The sequence below is a fragment of the Saimiri boliviensis genome, chromosome 15 (genome assembly GCF_048565385.1).
Source record: "Saimiri boliviensis isolate mSaiBol1 chromosome 15, mSaiBol1.pri, whole genome shotgun sequence".
Lineage (NCBI taxonomy): Eukaryota > Metazoa > Chordata > Mammalia > Primates > Cebidae > Saimiri > Saimiri boliviensis.
Window position 1 is genome coordinate 68,075,699 of NC_133463.1, and position 21,504 is coordinate 68,097,202.

A 21,504-nucleotide genomic window follows, 5' to 3' on the forward strand; every position below is an offset into this window, starting at 1 on the left:
TCCACTGAGCAGTTACACATGCGTGTGTAAGGAAAAGAACCGTCATCATATCAGCTAGCATTTAAGGAGCTTACTGAGCGCTAAACTCTTTTCATGTTATTTGATCTAATCAGAGCGTCTGTGCCAGCGGATTTCACATCCCCGTTTCACGGACGAGGACACCGCAGGTGCACAAAGCAGCCACTGACCTGCACGGACCCTGCGCCAGCGGCTGCTGCAGCTGACTCATCCAACTCCCACGTGCGACGCTGCCCGAGTGGCATTTAAAAAGATCCCACTCGAGTCCCATTTAAAATATATGCACCCCGCTTTTTACGTGTAATTGGTGACCTCGATTTTACCTTCTGAGTCACAGTCCCAAACCTGCGTATCTGTCAAATTGAGCACAGTGGGCGAGGGCGCGCAGTGAGAGTTGGGGAACAGACAGGTGGAGAGCACAGGTGCAGACTAAAGGGAGGGCTCGAAGGTAAAATAGCGACCAGGGGTGTGGGGCCGCGCAGGGAGACGCCGGGACAGCGCTGGCGCCGGCCCGCGGAGCAAGAGGCGAGGACTGCGGGGCTGGGACGACCGCACCTGGCGGCGGCCGCACCTGTGCACGTGACTGCGAGCCGCTCGAGCGCCCGGGCGGAGCCGTGCTCACCTGGGCCCACGTGACGGGGCGGGGCCCGAGGACCCCACGGCCACGCCTCCTCCCGCGGGGCGCGCCTGGACCCCGCGGAGCCGAGCGGCGGCGGCGGCTGCGGCGGGAGCCCGGGAGGCGGAGGCGGGCGGCGGCGGCGGCGGCGGCGGCGGCGGCGGCGGCGCGCGGAGACGCAGCAGCGGCAGCGGCAGCATGTCGGCCGGCGGAGCGTCAGTCCCGCCGCCCCCGAACCCCGCCGTGTCCTTCCCGGCGCCTCGGGTCACCCTGCCCGCCGGGCCCGACATCCTGCGGACCTATTCGGGCGCCTTCGTCTGCCTGGAGATTGTAAGTGGGGCCGCCGGGGCGAGGGTCGCGCGGGAAGCGAGGACGGGCGGCGGCATCCTTGTCCCCCGGGCTGTCCTCCTCTGCGCCCGCCTCGGCTTCTTCCCTTCGACGTGGCCTTTTCCTGCGCCCCCTCCCGGGGTCCTCTTGGTGCCCTGCGCCGCCGCCCGGGCCCGCCCGCCTGGCACCTGTTAACGCGGGCACCTGCTCCCCCGCGGGCGACGGAAATGGCCTGGGGAGAGCGAGCAGGCTGCTCAGCAGGGCTGAACACTTGGGGACGTGGAAAGGAGAAAGGTGTTGGGGCTCGGAGGCGCCTTTAGAAACCCAGGGCTCGGCCAGGGGCCGGGCTTGGCTGGAGTAAGCTCCTGGCTTTCGGCCGGCCTGGCCTGTTGCTAACCTGCCATTTTGTTGGGTGGTGCAAAGGTGTAGCCTGTGACTGGGTGACCTGGAGGCTGCCACGCCGTGGGAAGTCGGGGCCGAGGACTTGAGCATGCTTTTCCCCACTCACCCTTGCCATCATTAGTGCCCTTTGGGTTGGAAAGAGGAGCTGGGCAGGAGGCAGGGCAAAGAGAAAGGTGAGATATGTGCCATGCCCTTGGCAGTTTCGAATCCGGTGGACGCAAGAATGGTGGGGGAAAGGTGGAAACGTGGCTGTCGCGTTCTTCCCTGCCTGTCTTTGTACCAACTCACTCACTTGTCCTCTATGCAACTCCAAGGCTTTTCAGCACACTTCGTTGGGCCCAAGTAAAGGCGGGGTCATCTGCCTGCCGTGGAACCTTTTTAGGTGGCACTTGAACTTTTTAAATGGAATTTTATGGAGCTGGAAACTTTCGAAGCTCCTTGTGGACAAGGAGAAAATGTGCAAATATAAATTGGGCAACCTGAGGTTGCATCATGCCCTGAGAATGGCAAATAGAGAACTGTTAGCGAGTTAGTGCCTTTCTGGCAGGCTGGTGGTGTTTGCTGGGGTTAGGATTTTCATCTCTCCCCTCACCCTCGCCTTTTGAGTTTGCATAACCTGGATTTGGGTCTCTTTGGTTTCGTTTTTCTGCTTGTGGAGCTGGAACACCTTATGAGCACTGTTCTATTACGCTAAGGCAACCAAACCACCCTACGTTAAGTTTAGCCCAGATTTGAATCTGAAAGAGGACATGTGAGTGAGTTGCAGGCGATGACATAAGTAATGGGATCCTGACTGTGAGGCTGGTTTGAGTTTGAGCCTGGTTCAGAAGCATCTGAAGTGCTTAGGATGAGGTGCAAGCATCCATGTGGGAAGAATGGAGAGAGGATGGCATTGGGCTGGCTGCCTTGCTGTGGGAGGGAGACATGTTTAGAACAGGAGGATATGCAAGGAACGATTTCTTAGGTTCTCGGCTACTTTATTCCGTGTTCTACAAGCTTTGCCTACCTCTCTGAGAGGCAAAAGTTTTTTGTCTACCTCTTGGAGAAGTTTTTGCCCTATCTGCATTCCATCTGTCTGTCCTAGAATTTACAGACAGTTCATTGAAATACTTTCTATGCCTCAGTACTTTATCCTCTTCTTAAGCAGTAATATACATGAAATTTCAAATTTGATATTCTGGTTATATTTTTCTAATGTTTAGTCAAATGTATATGTAAAGATACATATATGTAAATATATGCATATGTATATGCAAAGAAGGCTTATCCATGCGCCATCTAATCAATACCATCTCAAGAACCTGTAGTCATGTCAGACTTTTAGAAAACAAGGCCTAATTCTGAGGAAAAAGTAGAAAGTGACTTACTCAATTTTCCCTTCCCCCTACCCCGTTATATCTTTTTAAAATCTAGCTCAGTGGTTAGTTCTCAATTCTTGCTGTACTTAATAACTTGGACAGCTTTTTAAAGTACTGTTGCCAGCCCAGACTAATTAAATAAGAATCTCTGGGGGAGTGCCAGAGTTCACTAGTTATTTTTTAAAGCTTCCCTGGAGATTCTAATATTCAGACTGTAATATACAGCAGGGAAGCACTGTAGAGAAGACAGCTCTGCTCTCACAGATGTGAATTCTCTCTACTGCTAAAACTTCCACCACTCCCCAACCTAGAAGGGATCCCAGACTCACAGCAGTGTCCAGTCTATTCCTTTTATCTCAATTCCTCTGGCCTCTTAACCTCCTGAAACATGCCTCACACTCTTGGCCAGGTTGAACATCATCACTTTCAAAAGCTTATCAGTTTGCTTTTCTCTTTTTATGGCCAACTCAATAAGTTTACATTTTAGGCCCCCTTTACCTCCTTTATTTGAATATCAGTCTCCCCACCCCATTGAAAAATGACTAAAATGTTCCAATGAAACTGGTGACCTTAGAGAAAAAGGAGACCACACTAGAGTCAAACTACAGCTCCTCAGCTCTCATCCTTTAGGACTGTTTAGAGAAATGGGTTTACATGCTTTAAGAGAGCAGAGCTCAAAGCTGCCGTATTTCTCCTTTATTTAGAATACCCATCTTGAGTGGATGTGCAGCTAGGAGCTGAGTGAACACTTTCGAAACATCTTAGCTCCTAGATGCCTCAGTTTCTCTCTGATTCTTTTAAAATTTTCCATCTCCTATGCTCCTTCCCAAAAATTCCTCAACCTGTAAATTAAATGTGAGTATTTCCCAGGCACAGTCCTAAATGCTAAGTGATCTCTATGCTGGGGACCCGTTATTTTAACCTCTGCCTGCGTTTCTGGATATCCTCAAACTCCATTTTAATTTTGACCTTCTATTCAAATTCATTTGTCTTTAAGAATTCTTCATTTCTGTCCCATTGCCTTCTGAAACTTAACATGTGAAAATTGTACCTGACTGGGCTATCAGTAGTTGACTACGCTACTGGCACCACATTCTTGAAGTCTGGTTCTCACACTAACAATTTAACTTGGCTCGAAGAATTCATTCCCAATCCCCCTTAGTGTATTATATTCACAGTCTCTCAGATGTAAGTCGTTTGTTGGGGAGATACTACAAAATATATAAATAGTACCAGTCTCCCAGCACCAGGTAAAGCATTATGGCACTGGCTTCTTAGGTGGAGAATATTACAACTTCACATGCATAGTGATTTTTTTTCTTCTTTTTTTTATTGCATTTTAGGTTTGGGGGTACATGTGAAGAACATGCCAGATTGTTGCATAGGTACACACATGGCAGTGTGATTTGCTGCCTTCCTTCCCCTCAGCTATATCTGTCATTTCTCCCCATGCTATCTCTCCCCACCTCCCCACCCCCCATCCCTCCCCCATTTCCCCCCAATGGACCCCAGTGTGTAGTGCTCCCCTCCCTGTGTCCATTTGTTCTCATTGTTCAACACCCACCTATGAATGAGAGCATGCGGTGTTTGATTTTCTGTTCTTGTGTCAGTTTGCTGAGAATGATGGTTTCCAGGTTCATCCATGTCCCTTTTAAAATAGGTGTGTCCCACTCCTGGATACCTAATTGTCAGCCCCTTGGTTTTGGCCCTAGCAATATTTACCAATGCATACTTGCCACAGACTTTAATACTAAGTTAGTATTGCAAAGCTAAGCTTTTTAGTTTAGGATGGCAGACATTACCTTCGGAATTCTCATTTTCAAAATCTCAGTTTTCTGAGTGAATATTTTCTAAAAATCACTCATTGGGCACTTACTGAATACCTACTATGCGCAAGGCACTCCTCTGAGAACAAAGATGTTTAAACCCTTCCTCGCCAGAAAGACCTATAATCTAGTTGAGACTAATACACAAAAGTAACTACCATTCAGGGAAGAAATCATTAAGTATGGGAAGTAGACTGCAGCTAAAACATTTTCCAGGTGGGTCTGTCTACTTTAAAAAATGACAGTGGAGCATCTGTACTATTGGGCTGAACAAGATATTTAGGGTCCCTTTTCTCAATGGGCTTACCTTGTAAAATGCACAAGAAAAAATGAATTTTAATAGTATTAATTGCAAAAAAGAACACAGATCATCATTGAATTTGCTGTGTTTTATTTTACAGTTTCAGCGTTTAAGAAACTACTTATATTTGCCAAGTTATTTATTCACATTTATCTTTGTGAGAGATACTCTAGGACTCTAATTCACATGCTTCTAACTGCAGCGTTTTGGGTGACACCATAGTTTTCATTTACTCGGCATATAATTAAAAACATACTATGCATCAAGCCTTCTTTTATGCCCTGAAAATAGAGCAACTAACATAGCCCCTGCCCCTAAAAGAAATTACTGTTTGGTGGAATATAAAGTCATGAAAAAATTACAGTGCGGTGTATGAAGTGCTAATATAGGTTTATAAGAAATATTGTGGAAAAGCAGGGTAGAGTACGTCTGACTTCTGGAGAGGCCAGAACAAGCAGCTTTAATAAGTGGGGACATTTGAGGTTAGCCTTCAATGATGAGCCATAGTTTATTAGAAAATGGGAAAGAGAATTCCAGGTAGAAAAAAGGACATGTGCAAACATGGAGAGAGGAAGGACAATGACGAGAACGTTCTGTCGGTTGTGAGATTTTGGTGGGCAGATCAGGTTCTGGTTTGCTGAGAAGTGCTAGGCCAAGGCATTGGATTTCTTATCTGTGATGGGAAGCTCTGAAGGACAGGGATAAACTTGATCCAACTTGTGTCTTGGAAACCTTTGAGCGATAAAGTTCGGTGGTAAAAGAAAGAGATTGAGGGCAGCGGGGAGCAGTTAGGGGGCCTATTGCAATTGTTTAGAGAAGGGATGAAAAGAACGTGAAACAGGACCAAGGAAAGAAGGATAGAGAAGCCGAGAGAGAGGTTTGAGGTTTCAGAAGTTAACTAAGCATGTAAAGTTTGACTTGCCCCAAAATGAAACCTGGATTAAACTTAAATATAAGATGTAACTCAGAGGAATTATGCCAGAAAAAAAAATGTTAATGAAAGGATGATTGTGAGGGAGGGGCTGTGGGAGAGGCAGGTGCAGTCATGCAGATAAATCTATGGAAGGGACTTCAAGTTATTTTCAACTGAAAGCTTTGACTTTGGACTAGATAACATGTATATGTTCTGATGTATACAGTTTTCTTTTATTGCCCGGAAAATAAATTTTGACTGAGAAGGGACACTGTTTATTTGCAGTGTACAAGAGAACTATCCATGGACATAGTTGTCTCCTAAATAGGTTTTAAAATTTTAAGTATTTTTTTTCTTTTGCCTCTGGATTAAAAATCTTCATCCACATTAAAATAACCTTTAGGCCAGGCACAGTGGTTCATGCCTGTAATCCCAGCACTTTGGGAGGCCGAGCCAGGTGGATCACCTGAGGTCAGGAGTTCGAGACCAGCCTGACCAATATGGTGAAACCCCCATCTCTACTAAAAATACAAAATTAGCCAGGCATGGTGGTGCATGCCTGTAATCTCAGCTACCTGGGAGGCTGTGGTAGGAGAATTGCTTGAACCTGGGAAGTCAGTCAGAAGTTTGAGGTTTAAGAAGTCAACTAAGGATGTAAAGTTTGACTTGACTCAAAATGATACCTAAGCTAAACTTAAATATAAGATGTAACTCAGAGAAATTATGCCAGAAAAATAGATGTTAATGAAACTCAGCTCACTGCAGAGGTTGCAATAAATAAATAAATAACCTTTGAAGTTTCTAAGAGAAAATAAACCAGTGGCCCCACCAGAGATTACTATCAACAATCACTTGCCCCCACTGGCATTCCTTTAAAAAAAAACTATGAAGAACTGAAATATGGAATACTTTAAACCAAGTAGCTGTAAAAATTCACCTTGAGCCCCAAAGGAAAAAGTCACAGAGAAGAGATTTGTTTTGTAGAACCTTATAGAAATGTATGTGGTGGTAGGAGCTGTGGACATGGTATATTTGCAATGATATGGCTGAATAGAAATGACCCTGTAATGACAAAGGACAGGAACCAGGTTGGCATACCCAGTTTCATGCACGTGCAGTACTTAACAAATGCTCCTTTTTGTTCTATAGTACAAACTGAGCAGTGTGTGAAAATGGTCTGGAGACACTGGCTGGAGGGGAGAAAGGCAGGTTGGAAGTAGACGCTTTCTTAAATCTTGCCCAACATGTAAACTGCCATAATTCTTCTCCAGGTTTCTACACTTTGACCTGAATTTCCTAAGTGTTCTATTTTATATGATAGGGCCATGTCCTTTCATAGACAACATATATGACAATCTGAACTTTTGTATAATAACTATGAGAAGGAGGAAGGTAAAAAGAAAGGAAGGAGGACATGATTTATATGGGTCTCTCCAGTGTCAGGGCATTGGCATGCAGGAACAATTTTAACCTAAAAATGATAGTTACTTATAAACATGAAAAGAGAATTTTCCAAATCAAGGGGAATTATGATAAACAAGAATAAAAAGAACGAGGACACATTTCTCCTCTGTAATATGAGCTTTCCATTTTAGGGTCAGTGTCAGCTATTTAAGCAGCTGAACTAGAGGTTTAGGTCAGAGGGGGAGGAAGAAAGTAGAACTCTCTGTAGCATTCTCAGACTTATTTTTAAAGCTTTCAAATGTAAAGCTAAAAAGTAGAAATTCTTTTGTAATGAGTATTAATATATTTTGGTCCTTAGCCTCTTGTATCTATGTCATTTCTCATTACATCCAAGAATTGTTTCTGTTTTCCTTTTCCTAGTTAAAAAAAAAAAGAGAGAAAAAAAAAAAAAAAAAAAAACTTGCTGCCTTACCTCTCTAATGCAGGCCTATACCAGGGCCAGTCCAGAAGCAGTTTGGACGGAAGTGAGCATGGTTACAGGATTCATGGGGACTGATGAGGGGAGCATGGGGACTGGGAGAAGGCACAAGACTTACCCTGGTCAAAAGTTCCAGGGGCAATTATAGTAGGAATAGGTCATGTGGGCAAATACGGGGCCGAAAAAACATTTAAATTGGGTGTCATAACTCAACTGGCAAGAGGTACAAACTTTCCCATAACTTTTCATCTCAGTCCCCTGCGATCTGATACTAAGTGGTGGGTGTTGCCAGCAATAACTTGAGAATTGAGAAGTACATATTCTTGCTTCACTAGTTTTCTTTCTATTTTTTTTTTTTTTTTTTTTTTTTTTTTTTTTTTTTTGAGACAGAGTCTTACTCTGTCACCCAGGCTGGAGTGCAGTGGCACGATCTTGGCTAACTGCAACCTCCACCACTCGGGTTCAAGCAATTCTCTGCAACCTCCCGGGTAGCTGGAATTACAGGCACCTGCCACCACACCAGGCTAATTTTTGTAATTTTTGTATTTTTAGTAGATATGGGGTTTCACCATCTTGGCCAGGCTTGTCTTGAACTCCTGACCTCATGATCCACCCGCCTCAGCCTCCCAAAGTGCTGGGATTACAGGCATGAGCCACCATGCCCAGCTGATACACTAGTTTTCATGCCTATATTTGGACATCCAGCATGAACCAGGGAGTTAGCTGGGTTCTAGACAGCAGTGTGTTCCTAGCATCCCAAGCTGCACTTCTAGAACATTCTCTTCTGGAACCATTCATTACACATGCCGGTTGGATTCCATTCATTACATACCCGGTTAGTTTCCATTCATTTCAAGGAGAATGGACTGAGGACCTTCTGTAGAAAGCACCATCCTGAGTTCTGAGCATACAGAGATGTTAAAGGCAATGTCACCAACTCTGACGTCACAGTCTAGTGTGTGAAACAAGCATGTGGACCCATGATTTTAATCCACTTGTTGTAATTGCTGTGGAGAATACATGCACCAGTAACCATGGAAGCACCAAGGGATGGCATCTGGCCAGGGAAGTCTTTCTGGAAAACATGGTACTGGGGTTTAGTTATTCAGCAAAATTTTTACTGGCAGCATAGACAGAAGCATGGGCAAATGTGATCAATTCTCTATTCTCAGGGGATGAAGGACAGAGGCTGGAGTGCAAAGAGAGAGGGCTGTAGGAAAAGAAGCATTACAGGAGAGATAGTGAGCTTGGGAAGGGGGGCAGCAGTATGCCTAGTAGTGGTACCACTGAACTACGGTTGCATTGTGAATGAATCTACACTTGTGTGGGCTGCCTTGTAAATATATCTACCAGTCATTTTATCTGTTGGTTGAAGTATGTTTCCAGTTTAAAGAAATATTTCAAAATGCAAGTTGTATGTAAAATGGAGCTAATGTAGGTAATCTTTTTTTCTAGCTGATAAATTCCTGAACATACTACACCCATCTGTAACCATGATGTTTCATGTGCAGCACCCCATAAGTAAACATCCATTAAAGCAGAAGGGGTTACAGGTGATTCTGATGAAAGGTGTGGACTGTGTCCTCAGAGAAATGCATGCACTTATCTACCCAATTTTATATGATTTTAGGGAATCATATGGAAAATGGGTAGAAAACTGCTTTAGAATGAACACTAAACCATGAGGGGGCAGAATAGCATAATGTTAAAATCGTAAGTTCTGGAAGCCAATTGCCAAGTTCAGATTTCAGGTCTAACACTTATTAACTGTAGAACTAGGGACAAGTTATTAATGGATTTGTACCTCAATTAACTTATCTACAAAATAGGAATAATAATATTGTCTCAAGGTTTGTGAGGATTAAATTGACACAAATAAAACGCTTATAACAATGTTTATAAGAGCTCAGTAAATATTAAGTAATATTTCTGCTATCACCATTAGCTTCAACCTCTTACTGTAACTCTACAGACCAGGCTGGGAGACACTTTTTTTTTCCACCTTTCCTCTTTGCTGGTTGTTCATTCTCACTGCAGTAGAATAATGCAATGTCCAATATATAGATAACAGGAGAATTCGAAAAAGGCAACTTAATACGGAAAGTTCTAAATAATGTTTTCCCTTATGGGTAGTTTAGCCAGTCTTTTATACTTTCAGATTCACTTACCTTTTACAGTTCTCATTCCAAACATTCACTGAAGATAGGTCACAGTAGAAAGTAGCCTGTTTACTTTGTGGGTATACTAAGATGGAGGTGTCAAATTGAAAAAATTGTTAGCTGTCAGAGGGCATGTTTAAAAGCAGGTAATTTGGAAAGAAGTGACATTTGAAAAGAACAAGGGCATTTGCAAAATGATTCCTTTGGGAACATAAGACCATCCAAATAGGAGATTTGTTAAGGCGCCTGTAATCCATGCACTCATAATTGCAAGAGTTGCTGCTTGCCCAAGAGCATGTTTTCCCATGGGACGATGTATTTTTCCCATTCCACGGTTTCTAGCGAAAACATGTTTTAACACCAACTCTGAGGGTTCACTTTAGTGTGATTTGCAGATAAATAATTCTGTGGTTTTCTTATGGGAGGGATTCAGCCAAGTCATACCTTTCTGGTCTGCGGAGACCAAGTGAACATAACAAACCTATGTTAAACCACAAAGAAGATCATTCGTTTTAGGAATGTGTAGCAATTTAATACCTGCAACTCAGAATATATTTGAGGACTTCTGGTGTGTACCCAGTACACCTAAAGATGGGTTAAGGAGATAAGAGATCACCGAGTCTCAGGGGAAGGCTGATACCTACTTCTGGGAGGTTTTTACCTTTGCAGTATCTGGAAGCAGAGGTAGTCTTTTTGTTAGAGCTTGAGGTTTGAAGTCATGAGCACTGACTTAGTTTCTTAAATTTCAAATTGAGGAGCATTTGGCTGTTTTATATATAATTATTGGACTTTTTAAAACCTTAGAAAGCAGTGGAAGGCAGTGGTAGAGAAGGGGTCAAAATATGGATTCATATCCAAGATGATGAGAACAACGTGGGCGAAACATATGATTCTGAATACCTTTCTTCACAGTGTGTACTCTGCGGTTGCTACGGCATTTATCATCTGTTCTCTGTCAGATTTAACCATGTTTTTGCTCTGCTTTTTACCTCCAAAAATGTGGCCGCCTCCAGTGTCATCTCTACTAAACAGGAATGCTGATAATTAAACTGTTTTTGCAAACACTCTAAGTTCACTAATGCACAGAATTACATGAAGTGAATAGACTGAGCATTGGTAATCTCAGTTTTTTTAAGTTCCGTTTTTTCGTTGGATCCAAGTTGGGAAGCTCAAGAAGAAAAGTAGCTTTTATCAAAAGGAAATCACAAAGTAGGGAATAATAACTGAGTTAAGGCCAGAGTGACCCATACATCAGTATGACAGTCTCAAAATGAGAAACGTGGCTCTCCAAAGTGGGCTCCGTTATGTTCTTTCCCCCATCCTCTCTCTCGCAAAGCGAGCCTAGATTTCACAGAATCTCAGATGTATTCTGAGGGAATGTAAGGATGTATCATATGTATTTATGTGGGTGAGAGAGAGGGGGTGTTCATACACTCCTTCCTTCTCCCTTTTCCATGCAGCAACACCCCACAAATCAGGAGGTGAATCGGACCTCCGTTCATGTAGCACTTAGTTTCCTTCCCAAGCCTTTGAGCTGTTCGAAGAGCTATAATTCTGAGTACATTAAGAACAGTTAATCTATACTGTTTTACAATATAGCCTCTGCTGTCAAAGCCTTGGTCTGTCTCGAAAGCTTGCTTGGAAGCCTGCCTCCCCTGCCTACCTTTCCACATTCTTCCTGTTATGTATTTTCTCCCCTCTCCCAGCCTCTCAGAGCACTCTGTTGAGTGAGCTCTTTTTATAGCACCCACCACAATCTGCTCCTGAATCCATTTAATGGTGTCTCTTTCTTCCTTATTTCAAGCTCCTGGAGATGGAACCTTGCCTTTTTTTTTTTTTTCCTTGAGTGTTCTTCTACAGTGCCTAGCAGTAGGTTTGGGGCTGGTCTGTTTGAGGTCCAGTCTGGGTTTAGTAAATGCTGTGTTTAATTCCAAAAGATCACATAGCCTTCTCTTTAGAGGTGTGAATGTATCATAATCCCTAACTCATTATGTTTATGTATTTGGCTCTGCCTGCCCCTAATAAACAGTGGGCAATTCCTTTTTATTATCCTTTATATTTTTACATAAGTTCTCAGGAAATAACCCATAAGAGCTATTTAATAATGATGTATGTTTCTCAAACTAAATTGAAAGTTTTGTAGGTTATTCTTTGTGGGAGAGTAAGAAAATGCTACAAGAAGTGGAAGAAAAAGGGAAAGATTGATCTACTAAAGACATTCTTATCGCCATCAGATATTTATTTGGTAGTATATAAAAGTAGATACTTTTTTATTAGGAATAAGTTGGTTTCTTCTACAGGCATTGATAAGGTGGTGATTGAACTTTTAATATGCACTGACATTCATTAGATTTATTTCATAACACTTTCTGGATCAATTGTTAATTTTTCATTTGACATTAGGACTTCAGGTATACACCACAACTATACAGTTTTTAGACTGGTGATTTGATTATCATTGCTCAAGTGATCATTTATGCTTTCAAAAATGTTTCTTCAAAGTAGTAACAAATTATATGATTGGGCCTTTTCTTGAAGCTTGAATTAAAACTTGTGTTTTTAATGTTCAGAGACTTGTGAAGTAAATTGGATATCTAGACACTTAAATGCAATGTACAGATGAGTATTTTTAATATTTGGAGCTTAAACTGTTCTCATGAGCATTAGTTTGTTCACTAAGCAAATAATTAGGAGCTTGCTCTACCTCACTCTCTCTCTGGGGGTGTGTGTGTATTATGAGAGAGAAAGAGAGATTCTCACTTTCTTGAGGTGTTTTCAGGGCAGGTATGCAGGCCTAAGGTTTTGTGCTGCCAAATCTAGCACAGTACCTGACTGATGGTTAGGAAAGGATTACTGTGTAGATTAATAAATGCTTTATATGTGCAGAGACATATAAAGCAGTATGCTCCCAAGAAGGCCTGGTAGCGTAAGTGGAGAGCCAAAGGGATTTAATTACAGTGTTTCTCATTGATGTAACAAAGCTCTAACAGGGAGGTTGCCCAGTGGAGGGAGGCATAACTGAGCTAAGGGTGGATCTCAGGAAAAATGTTGTAAATGACGTGTTCATGATTAGATACAAGTGGGAGTATCTCAAGTACACATAGGGAGGGAATGGCATTCACAGCCAGCAAGTAACAGGCTACTTTGATGTGAAAGATCTTTGTCATGGAACTGTGGATTTTTTTCTCCCTGTAATACAAAATGTGAGGGCATAGTGGCAAGAGACAAGGATGAAAAAGACATGTCAGATCACAAATGGCTTGGAATACCATGCAAAGAATGCATAGTATGGAGGAGACAATGGTGACCAATGCATAAAACTCATTATCTTCACCCCATTTCTCCTGCGGTATTCTCCGGTGTTCTCTCAAGCCTAGTGACTCATGCCAGAAATCTGGGTATTTTCCTTATCTGTTCTTTTTCTGTTGTGTCCCACATCTGATCGCTTACCAATTATTATGTCCACTTTTAAATTTCTCTCTAATCTATGCCTTTCTCTCTGTCCTCTGTTCTGATTCTTATACTCTGTTGGTATAACAGCCTCCTGTGTGGCTCCCTGCCATCCACCCTTTCCTCCCCAGTCCATTCTCACATTCTAGCCAGAGAGAAATTTCTAAAGGCGAATCTTGACCCTGCTAGTTTCTGCTCAAGATGATGTTGGCTTTGCAGTTACCCTTAGATGAACTTCAGTTCCTTGCCCTGAGCTTTGGCACCTCCTTGCCCAGTCTCCAGTGTAGTTTTCACCAGTCCCCACCCGCGCATGCCCCTCCTGTCTTGCTGGGCTTTGTTCTTCACCTGTGCTGGGCTCCTGTCAGCTCCCACCCTGGAACCCACTTTCCTCCCTCTTTTTTACCCCATAGCACTGTGCTTTGGATTTTGCTTCTAGGAAGTATTTACTTTCTTTTCAAATGTGGATTTAGAGCCCTTGCTGTGTGGACCTGCAGTGCCCATTATTTGTTCAATTGTGACATTTACGAAGCAGCTTTTTAATCACTTGCTTGTCTTTTTCCTCTAATGGACTTTGAGTTCAGTAGTGACAGAAACCAAGAGTAACCTGTTTACCACTTGATTCCCAGCACCTGGCATAATGCTTGAAATGTAGTAGGTATTTATTATTAGATCCACAGATAAGTGAAGTACTTATTCCAGTGTCCAGCACATAAGAGATACTCAGTATATGATGGTAGTTTTTTTTGTTTACCACCATATATAACAGCTATAATTATTATTCTAATCATTTTTTATTAACAAACTCCCTAAGAAGTTCGGGCAAAAGCTGGTTTATAGTGATGTGAAGAGCAGCTTCAAGGAGAGGAAGTAGAAACCAAGCACAGATGAATTTGGTAAAATGGTTGACTGAAAAAATACCTTCATTGAAAGGGTGGTAGTCAGAGATCAATGAAGTTAAAGGAAGGTATTTTTCAATGGTGAGGGAATGCTGGGCATGTACATGGGTTAAAGAAGAGAGTCCAACCTGAAGATACAGTTGTGGAGTCGGATCAATCCTCCAAGTAGGAGGATTGGTCTTGCATCTAAAAACAGAAGGGATCTTGCATAATAAGGAGAAAATAGAAGGGGTGGGGTTGCTGCAGTATGTGCAGGGGTCTGGGGAAGAAAATAAAAGCATCACCGAGGGTAACACAAGCATGTTTAATTATGTTGCATGAAAGGTATCTTTTAAGCAAAGCAATTACCCTCTTTCTTTTTTTCTTTCAGCTGTTCGGGGGTCTCGTCTGGATTTTGGTTGCCTCCTCCAATGTTCCTCTACCTCTGCTACAAGGATGGGTCATGTTTGTGTCCGTGACGGCATTTTTCTTTTCGCTCCTCTTTTTGGGCATGTTCCTCTCTGGGATGGTGACCCAAATTGATGCCAACTGGAACTTTCTGGTAAGGGCTTTTTAAGTCTGTTTTGCAAGAAGATGGAGAAACCTACATTCCATTCTGTTCTGAAAAGCCAGAGTCCTAGTTCTGCCTGTTGTCTCTAATGTCCTTGATGGACAACAGGGCCCCAGTTTGTGAAATCTCTGTGTTGATAGAGCTGAGAAATAATTCTGTTACTCCTGTAGCTTAGATGACTCTTAAAAACTGTTTCATTTCATACAGCAAGTGAATGGCATTACAATTTTTTAAAATTTATTATACTTTAAGTTATGAGGTACATGTGCAGAAAATGCATGTTTGTTACATAGATATACACATGCCATGGTAGTTTGCTGCATCCATCACCCTGTCACCTACATTAGGTATTTCTCCTAATGCTATTCCTCCCCAATCCCCCCACACCCTTCTATCCCTCCCCAAACCCCCTACCCATCTCCCCCACCCCCCGACAAGCCCTGGTGTGTGATGGTCCTCTCCCTGTATATGTGCCACATTTTCTTTATCCAGTCTATCTCTGATGAGCATTTGGGTTGGTTCCAACTCTTTGCTATTGTGAACAGTGCTGCAAAAACAGGTGTGAGCATGTGTCTTTATAATAGAATGATTTATATCTTTTGGGTATATACCCAATAATGGGATTGCTAGATCAAATGGTATTTCCAGTTCTAGATCTCTGAGGAATCACCACACTGTCTTCCACAATGGTTGAACTAATTTACACTCCCACCAATAGTGTAGAAGTGTTCCTACTTCTCCACATCCTCTCCAGCATCTGTTGTCTTCTGATTTTTTAATGATCGCCATTCTAACTGGCATGAAATGGTATCTCAATGTGATTTTGATTTGCATGTCTATAGTGACTAGTCATGATGAGCTTTTTAAAATGTTTGTTGGCTGCCTCTTTTGAAAAGTGTCTGTTCTATTCTTCACCCACTTTTTGATGGGATTGTTTTTCTCTTATAAATCTGTTTAAAGTTCTTTGTAGATTCTGGATATTAGCCCTTTGTCAGATGTGTAGATTGCAAAATTTTTCCCCATTCTATTGGTTGCCAGTTCACTCTGATGATAGTTTCTTTTGCTATGCAGAAGCGCTTTAGTTTAATTGTATCCCATTTGTCTATTTAGGCTTTTGTTGCCATTACTTTTGGTGTTTTAGTCATGAAGTCCTTGCCCATGCCTACACCCTGAATGGTATTGGGAAGGTTTTCTTCTAGGGTTTTTATGGCGTTATGTTTTATGTTTAAATATTTAATCCATCTTGAGTTAATTTTTGTATAAGGTATAAGGAAGGGGTCCAGTTTCAGTTTTCTACATATGGCTAGCCAGGTTTCCCAACACCATTTATTAAATAGGGAATCCTTTTCCCATTGTTTGTTTTTGTCAGGTTTGTCAAAGATTGGATGGTTATAGATGTGCGGCATTATTTCTGAGGCCTCTGTTCTGTTCCATTGATCTATATCTCTGTTTTGGTACCAGTACCATGCTGTTTTGATTACTGTAGACTTGTAGTATAATTTGAAGTCAGGTAACCGATGCCTCCAGCTTTTTTTTTATTTTTTATTTTTTTTTGGTTGTGGGGAGGGGGCTTAGGATTTTCTTGGCTCTGCGGGCTCTTTTTTGGTTCCATATGAAGTGTAAGGTTGTTTTTGTTTTTTTTTTTTTTTTTCCAATTCTTTGAAGAAAGTCAATGTTAGCTTGATGGGGATTGTTATTTAGTCATTTTTTTTTTAATTGCATGGCTTGCTTTTGATAGTTTGGTAACATATTTTATACACTCTCTCCCAGGAAAACTTTTTAGCCATGTATATAATGGAATTGTCACTAGTTGGTAACAATTTTTAATTGTTGCTTTCTGGAACTGTTGGCTCAAAAATAATTGTTTCCCCCTGTGATGATAGTTTATTACCACTTTATGCCATGCTTGAAGGAAGCAAGAATGCATTATGATAAAGAACTTATTTTTAGATGTATTTGTTGTAGGATATTGAGTTTACTATTTCTTCTAGTTTTTAAGAAATTAAATTTACATTCATGATTGATAGCTTCAGTAGTTTTTCCTGAGCTTTCTAGCTTTGATATAGTGAAATAAAAATAAAATATCTAATAACAGATATAAAGTGCTAAAATACTTGCCTTGCTGTATTCTAGGCAAATGATGAGATTTTGGTTTTGAAATAGTTTTTCTGTATTTGTGTGTGTATGGAGAGGAAAAAATACCATTTTTGTTGAACCTTAAACAGAAGATTATAAATTTATAGTTTCCTTTGTACAGGAAAGGTACTAAGGAAAGATACATTTTAGGAAAAAGAGCTATTTAAAAGTCCTATGCACCTAAACATATTTCTCTTTATTGCCCCATAGTATAACTAACTGTCACACATTTGATCATTTGCCTGTTATGGACATCACTTAATATATTTTTAGTTTTTAATTTTTTTTATTTCAATAGCTTGTAGGGCATAAGTGATTTTGTATTACATGGATGAATTGCATAGTGGTGAAATCTGAGATGTTAGTGTACTCAGTCCCCTGAGTTGTAGTATACATTGTGCCCAATATGGAGTTTGTGTTTTTTAATCCCTCCCTCTCCTCTCCTTGCCCATTCCTGAGTCTCCAGTGCCATAGCTTAGCTCCCACTTACAACTGAGACCATACAATATTTGGTTTTCAAATAACAAGTGAGTTACTTAGAATAACAGGCTCCAGCTCCATCCACTGCTTAATATCCTACGTGTCCTCTGTTCTTGTTCTCATTTATAAAAAAGAGAAAGCTAAGGTTCAAAGTGGGTGTCATCCTTCTTTTCTTGCTGTTAATGTAAACCAGCATCCCCCTATATACAATGCAGCTTTTTTATTAAACTAGTAGATAGAAGTTTGACCCTGAACTGAAGAGCAATGCATGGGCTTAAGACAAGAATGTAGGATATAGTCACTTGTGAAGGAAAACAAAAACCAAGCTATGCTTGAGGCTGAGGTTGCCCAAGGAAAAGGGGAACACAAGTGGGCAGTGCTCTGGGGTATGTGAGCATTGAGAAGGTTGGAAGAGCAAGAGTACATGAAGGTGACTAAGAAAGAGGCTGGGTTCATCTGTTAATAAGTGGAGGCCAGGGGCCTAGGGCAGAGGTTCGCAAATGGTGGTCCTGGCCAGACGAGCAGCAGCATCTGGAGACGTGTCAGGAATGGACATTCTCAAGTTCCACTGTGAGCTAAGTCAGAAACTCTGGGAGTAAGACTCAGCTGTCTGTGTTTAAACAAGCTCTCCAGGTGGTTCTGATGCAGGCTATCATTTGAGAACCACTGGCTTAGCAGAAATGATCTGGGCTGTCAAATGTCATGAGTGAGCCTTGTGGAAGAACTTCTTACACAAATGAGAATGATACATTCAGGATGGCCAAATACAAATATGGGTATAGCTCTCCAGAAGTTGGGAGTATTTACTGAGTAGTAAGCACTATACTAGGCCCTGGGAATACAATTGTGAAAAACAGGTCCAGTAGTCACTCTGAGTTTGTTATACTAGACAACATAAGAAATTGTTACATAATCAATGCATTAATTAATGTTATGTTAATAGCCAAAAAGCAAAAGCCTAGCATGCCAAAACAACGTAGGTGTCATCTCAGATCCACTGGGAAGCAGACTCTAAGATGGATTTAGAGGTACAAGAGTTTTGGTTTGGGCTTTTTGTGCATTTTGTTGTTGTTACTCTTTGTTTGAGGGAAAGGGGAGATAACACTTGTAAAAGGAAGATAAGGAAGAAAACCCAGATTGATGTATGCCACAAGTTCTTGACCACATCAATCTAAAACTTCAGAGCACAGCCGATCCTTCAAGACTTTTGTGTTGGGGCACAAGTGGCCAGGCACTAGAATCTCCACTGTGCTGTCTGTCAGTAGTGGGGTTGGGAGATATCCTGGAAGAATGTGGCCTTGGCTCACCCATTGTAGCAGATCCCAAATCCACTGAAGCTGGAGGCTGTCAGCTACGTGCACTCCTCATAGCTAAATATCAATTTCTTTCTTGATGGAAAATGTGTACAGTACACAATTAGATGCAACAGGTTTTTTTTGTTTGTTTGTTTTGAGATGGAGTTTCGCTCTTGCTGCCCAGGCTGGAGTGCAATGGCATGGCCTCAGCTCACAGCAACCTCAGCCACCCATGTTCAAGTGATTCTCCTGCCACAGCCTCCAGAGTAGCTGGGGTTACAGGCCTGCACCACCACGTCCAGCTAGTTTTTTATATTTTTAGTATAGACAGGGTTTCTCCAATGTTGGTCAGGCTGGTCTCAAAGTCCTGACCTCAGGTGATCCACCACCTTGGCCTCCCACGGTGTTGGGATTACAGGTGTGAGCCACTGTGCCCAGCTTTTTCTTTTTTCTTCTTCTTCTTTTTTTTTTTTTTTTAATACAGTGTCTTGCACTGTCGCCTGGGCTGGACTGGAGTGCAATGGTGCAATCTCAGCATACTGCAACCTCCGCCTCCCCGGTTCACATGCTTCTCTTGCCTCAGCCTCCCAAGTAGCTGGAATTACAGGTGCACACCACCACACCTGGCTAATTTTTTCTATTTTTAGAAAAGACAGGGTTTCACTATGTTGGCCAGGCTGGTTTTGAACTCCTCTCATGATCCATCCACCTTGGTCTTCCAAAATGCTGGGATTATAATAATGAGCCACAGCACCCTGCCCAAAGTTTTTTTTTATTTTTTTGAGACAGAGTCTCGCTCTGTCGCCACACTGGAGTGCAGTGGTGCGATCTTGGCTCACTGCAACCTCTGTCTCCTGGGTTCAAGCAATTCTCCTGCCTCAGGCTTCCAAGTGGCTGGGACTATAGGCATGCTCCACCATGCCTGGGTAGTTTTTGTATTTTTAGTAGAGATGGGGGTCCACCACATTGGCCAGGATGGTCTCGATCTCTTGACCTCATGATCTGTCCACCTCAGCCTCCCAAAGTGCAGGTGCCAGCCACGGTGCCCAGCCTTAGTCTCTCCTTTCATAATGTAGGTCCATTTCTCCATATGCATCTGGATAGTTGCTCCTCCGGGGTTCCAGCGTACCTTTCTTCCTGAGGAAAGACTTAGGTTAGAGGGATACATGACAGCTCCTTTCACTAGAGTTGGTCTCAAGGCCGTCTGGTACTTATCTTCTTCATCTTCCGCTGACTGTTTTACACTCCTCTCCTCAGCTTTTCTGTCCTCTGGTCTCAGTGGTTTCCTGGAGGTGAATCCAAACTCTCATTCCTGAGAAAGTAAGAGCCCCTGGCAACCAGATCTGCTTCAGGCCAGCATTGCTACACCTGTTTTTAATCACAGTAGGCACAGAGGGCTTCCAAGAAGCCCTCAAGTAGATCACCTAAGTTCTACATATAATTCTTCTCGCTCTGCGGTGGCACATACACTAGGGAAGCACATGCTCCTTACTGCTGTCTTGACTTCCAGCAGCTCTGTTTCCTCATGATTAGGGGCACCTACCTTTGTCAAGATGGTAACTCCTCTGCCTGCTTTTTTGTCCCTGGACAGAAGAGTTCGAAGTGGCCAGGGAGTAGCCATAGCTTGTAGCTCAGTGGGACCATTGCTGTATCCTCTGTGAAGAATACTCCTTTGGGGACAGGGACCCCAACCAGGAAAGGCCTAGAGTTGTAGGGACAGAAATCAAAGAATTTCAGCAAGTTATTAGAAGTGATGACAAGTGGGGAAACTCTTGCTTTCACCCCTAAGTTTCCATTCTTCCCATGGGGACACAATAACACGTAAGAAACTCTTCTTCAGTATATTTACTGCGTCCTAAAGGATGGCTCCCATCCTCACAGACTAGTGCCCCAAGCTGTACCTTCATCCAGACATTCCTCTGTGCTATCAGGCCAGGCCGGCAGCTTCTAGGTGGTACAGTATGTGATCCAGCCCGTGGGTGGGCACCCGTTTCCACTTCTGCTTTGATGATAAGTGTTTTCCTTGGTCAGAGACTGGAATGCTTGTGAATTGGGCACTCTGTAAATCCTTGCATATAGCTGGTGGCTCAGGTGCTGGGAGACAGAAAAGCAAATTCATAAATCCATACCCTAGGGTAATTCTGTTTTTGTGAGAATAACCATTATGCATGTCTGTTTTTGAGAGTGAAGTATTTTGCCCTCCAAGAAGGTAGGAGCTCAGTTTTCATTCACTTACTACAGGTGACTGGTTGGTGGTCCCCTTGAAAATAATACCTTATCAGGAGTTCAGAGTTGGTCTCTGTTCCGGGCAGGTTCAACATTCAGAGGAAGCAGTGGGTAGATCAGCTTTGGCAATAAGGAGTCCATGCTCTTGGGCCTTTCCATGACCATTTTCTCTGACCATGGGTGCTCTGTTTATGTGCCCACAATGACAGGTATGAGGTGGTCGATGACAAAGGCTTGCTAACATCAACTAGAAGGGCCCTTTTGTCTGTATAACATTCCAAAGTGATGCTTCTGGTAAGCATTACCAAATGACAGCAAGATGGTTGCATTTCATGCCTAGTCCCTTCCTTGTCCCTCAAGCTGTGATCTGTTTTATCCCAGGGCCCTGACAAGTGCAATAGGCTATTTGCTATGGACCATGAGTCTATATAATCTCTCTGTGGCCTTTTTTTTAATGTGAGACAGAGTCTTGCTCTGTCACCCAGGCTGGAGTGCGGTGGCAGGATCTCTGCTCACTGCAACCTCCACCTCCCAGCTTCATGTGATTCTTCTGCCTCAGCTTTCTGAGTAGCTGGGATTACAGGCATGCCCAGCTAATTTTTGTATTTTCAATAGAGATGGGCTTTCTGCATGTTGCCTAGGTTGGTCTCGAACTCCTGACCTCAAGTT

The 21,504-nt window shown here is 42.7% G+C and overlaps 1 protein-coding gene across 1 annotated transcript in view; it reads left to right on the forward strand.

Annotated features, from left to right (window-relative positions):
- Nucleotides 1–775: 775 nt before the first annotated feature.
- The window catches only part of MAL2 (mal, T cell differentiation protein 2), a 28,670-nt gene continuing 7,941 nt past the window's right edge, over nucleotides 776–21,504 (forward strand). The window contains exons 1-2 of the mRNA XM_010343714.3: nucleotides 776–964; nucleotides 14,519–14,689. Coding sequence (XP_010342016.2) covers nucleotides 833–964; nucleotides 14,519–14,689 — 303 coding nt within the window. The 5' untranslated portion in view covers nucleotides 776–832. The remainder of the gene's footprint in view (nucleotides 965–14,518; nucleotides 14,690–21,504) is intronic.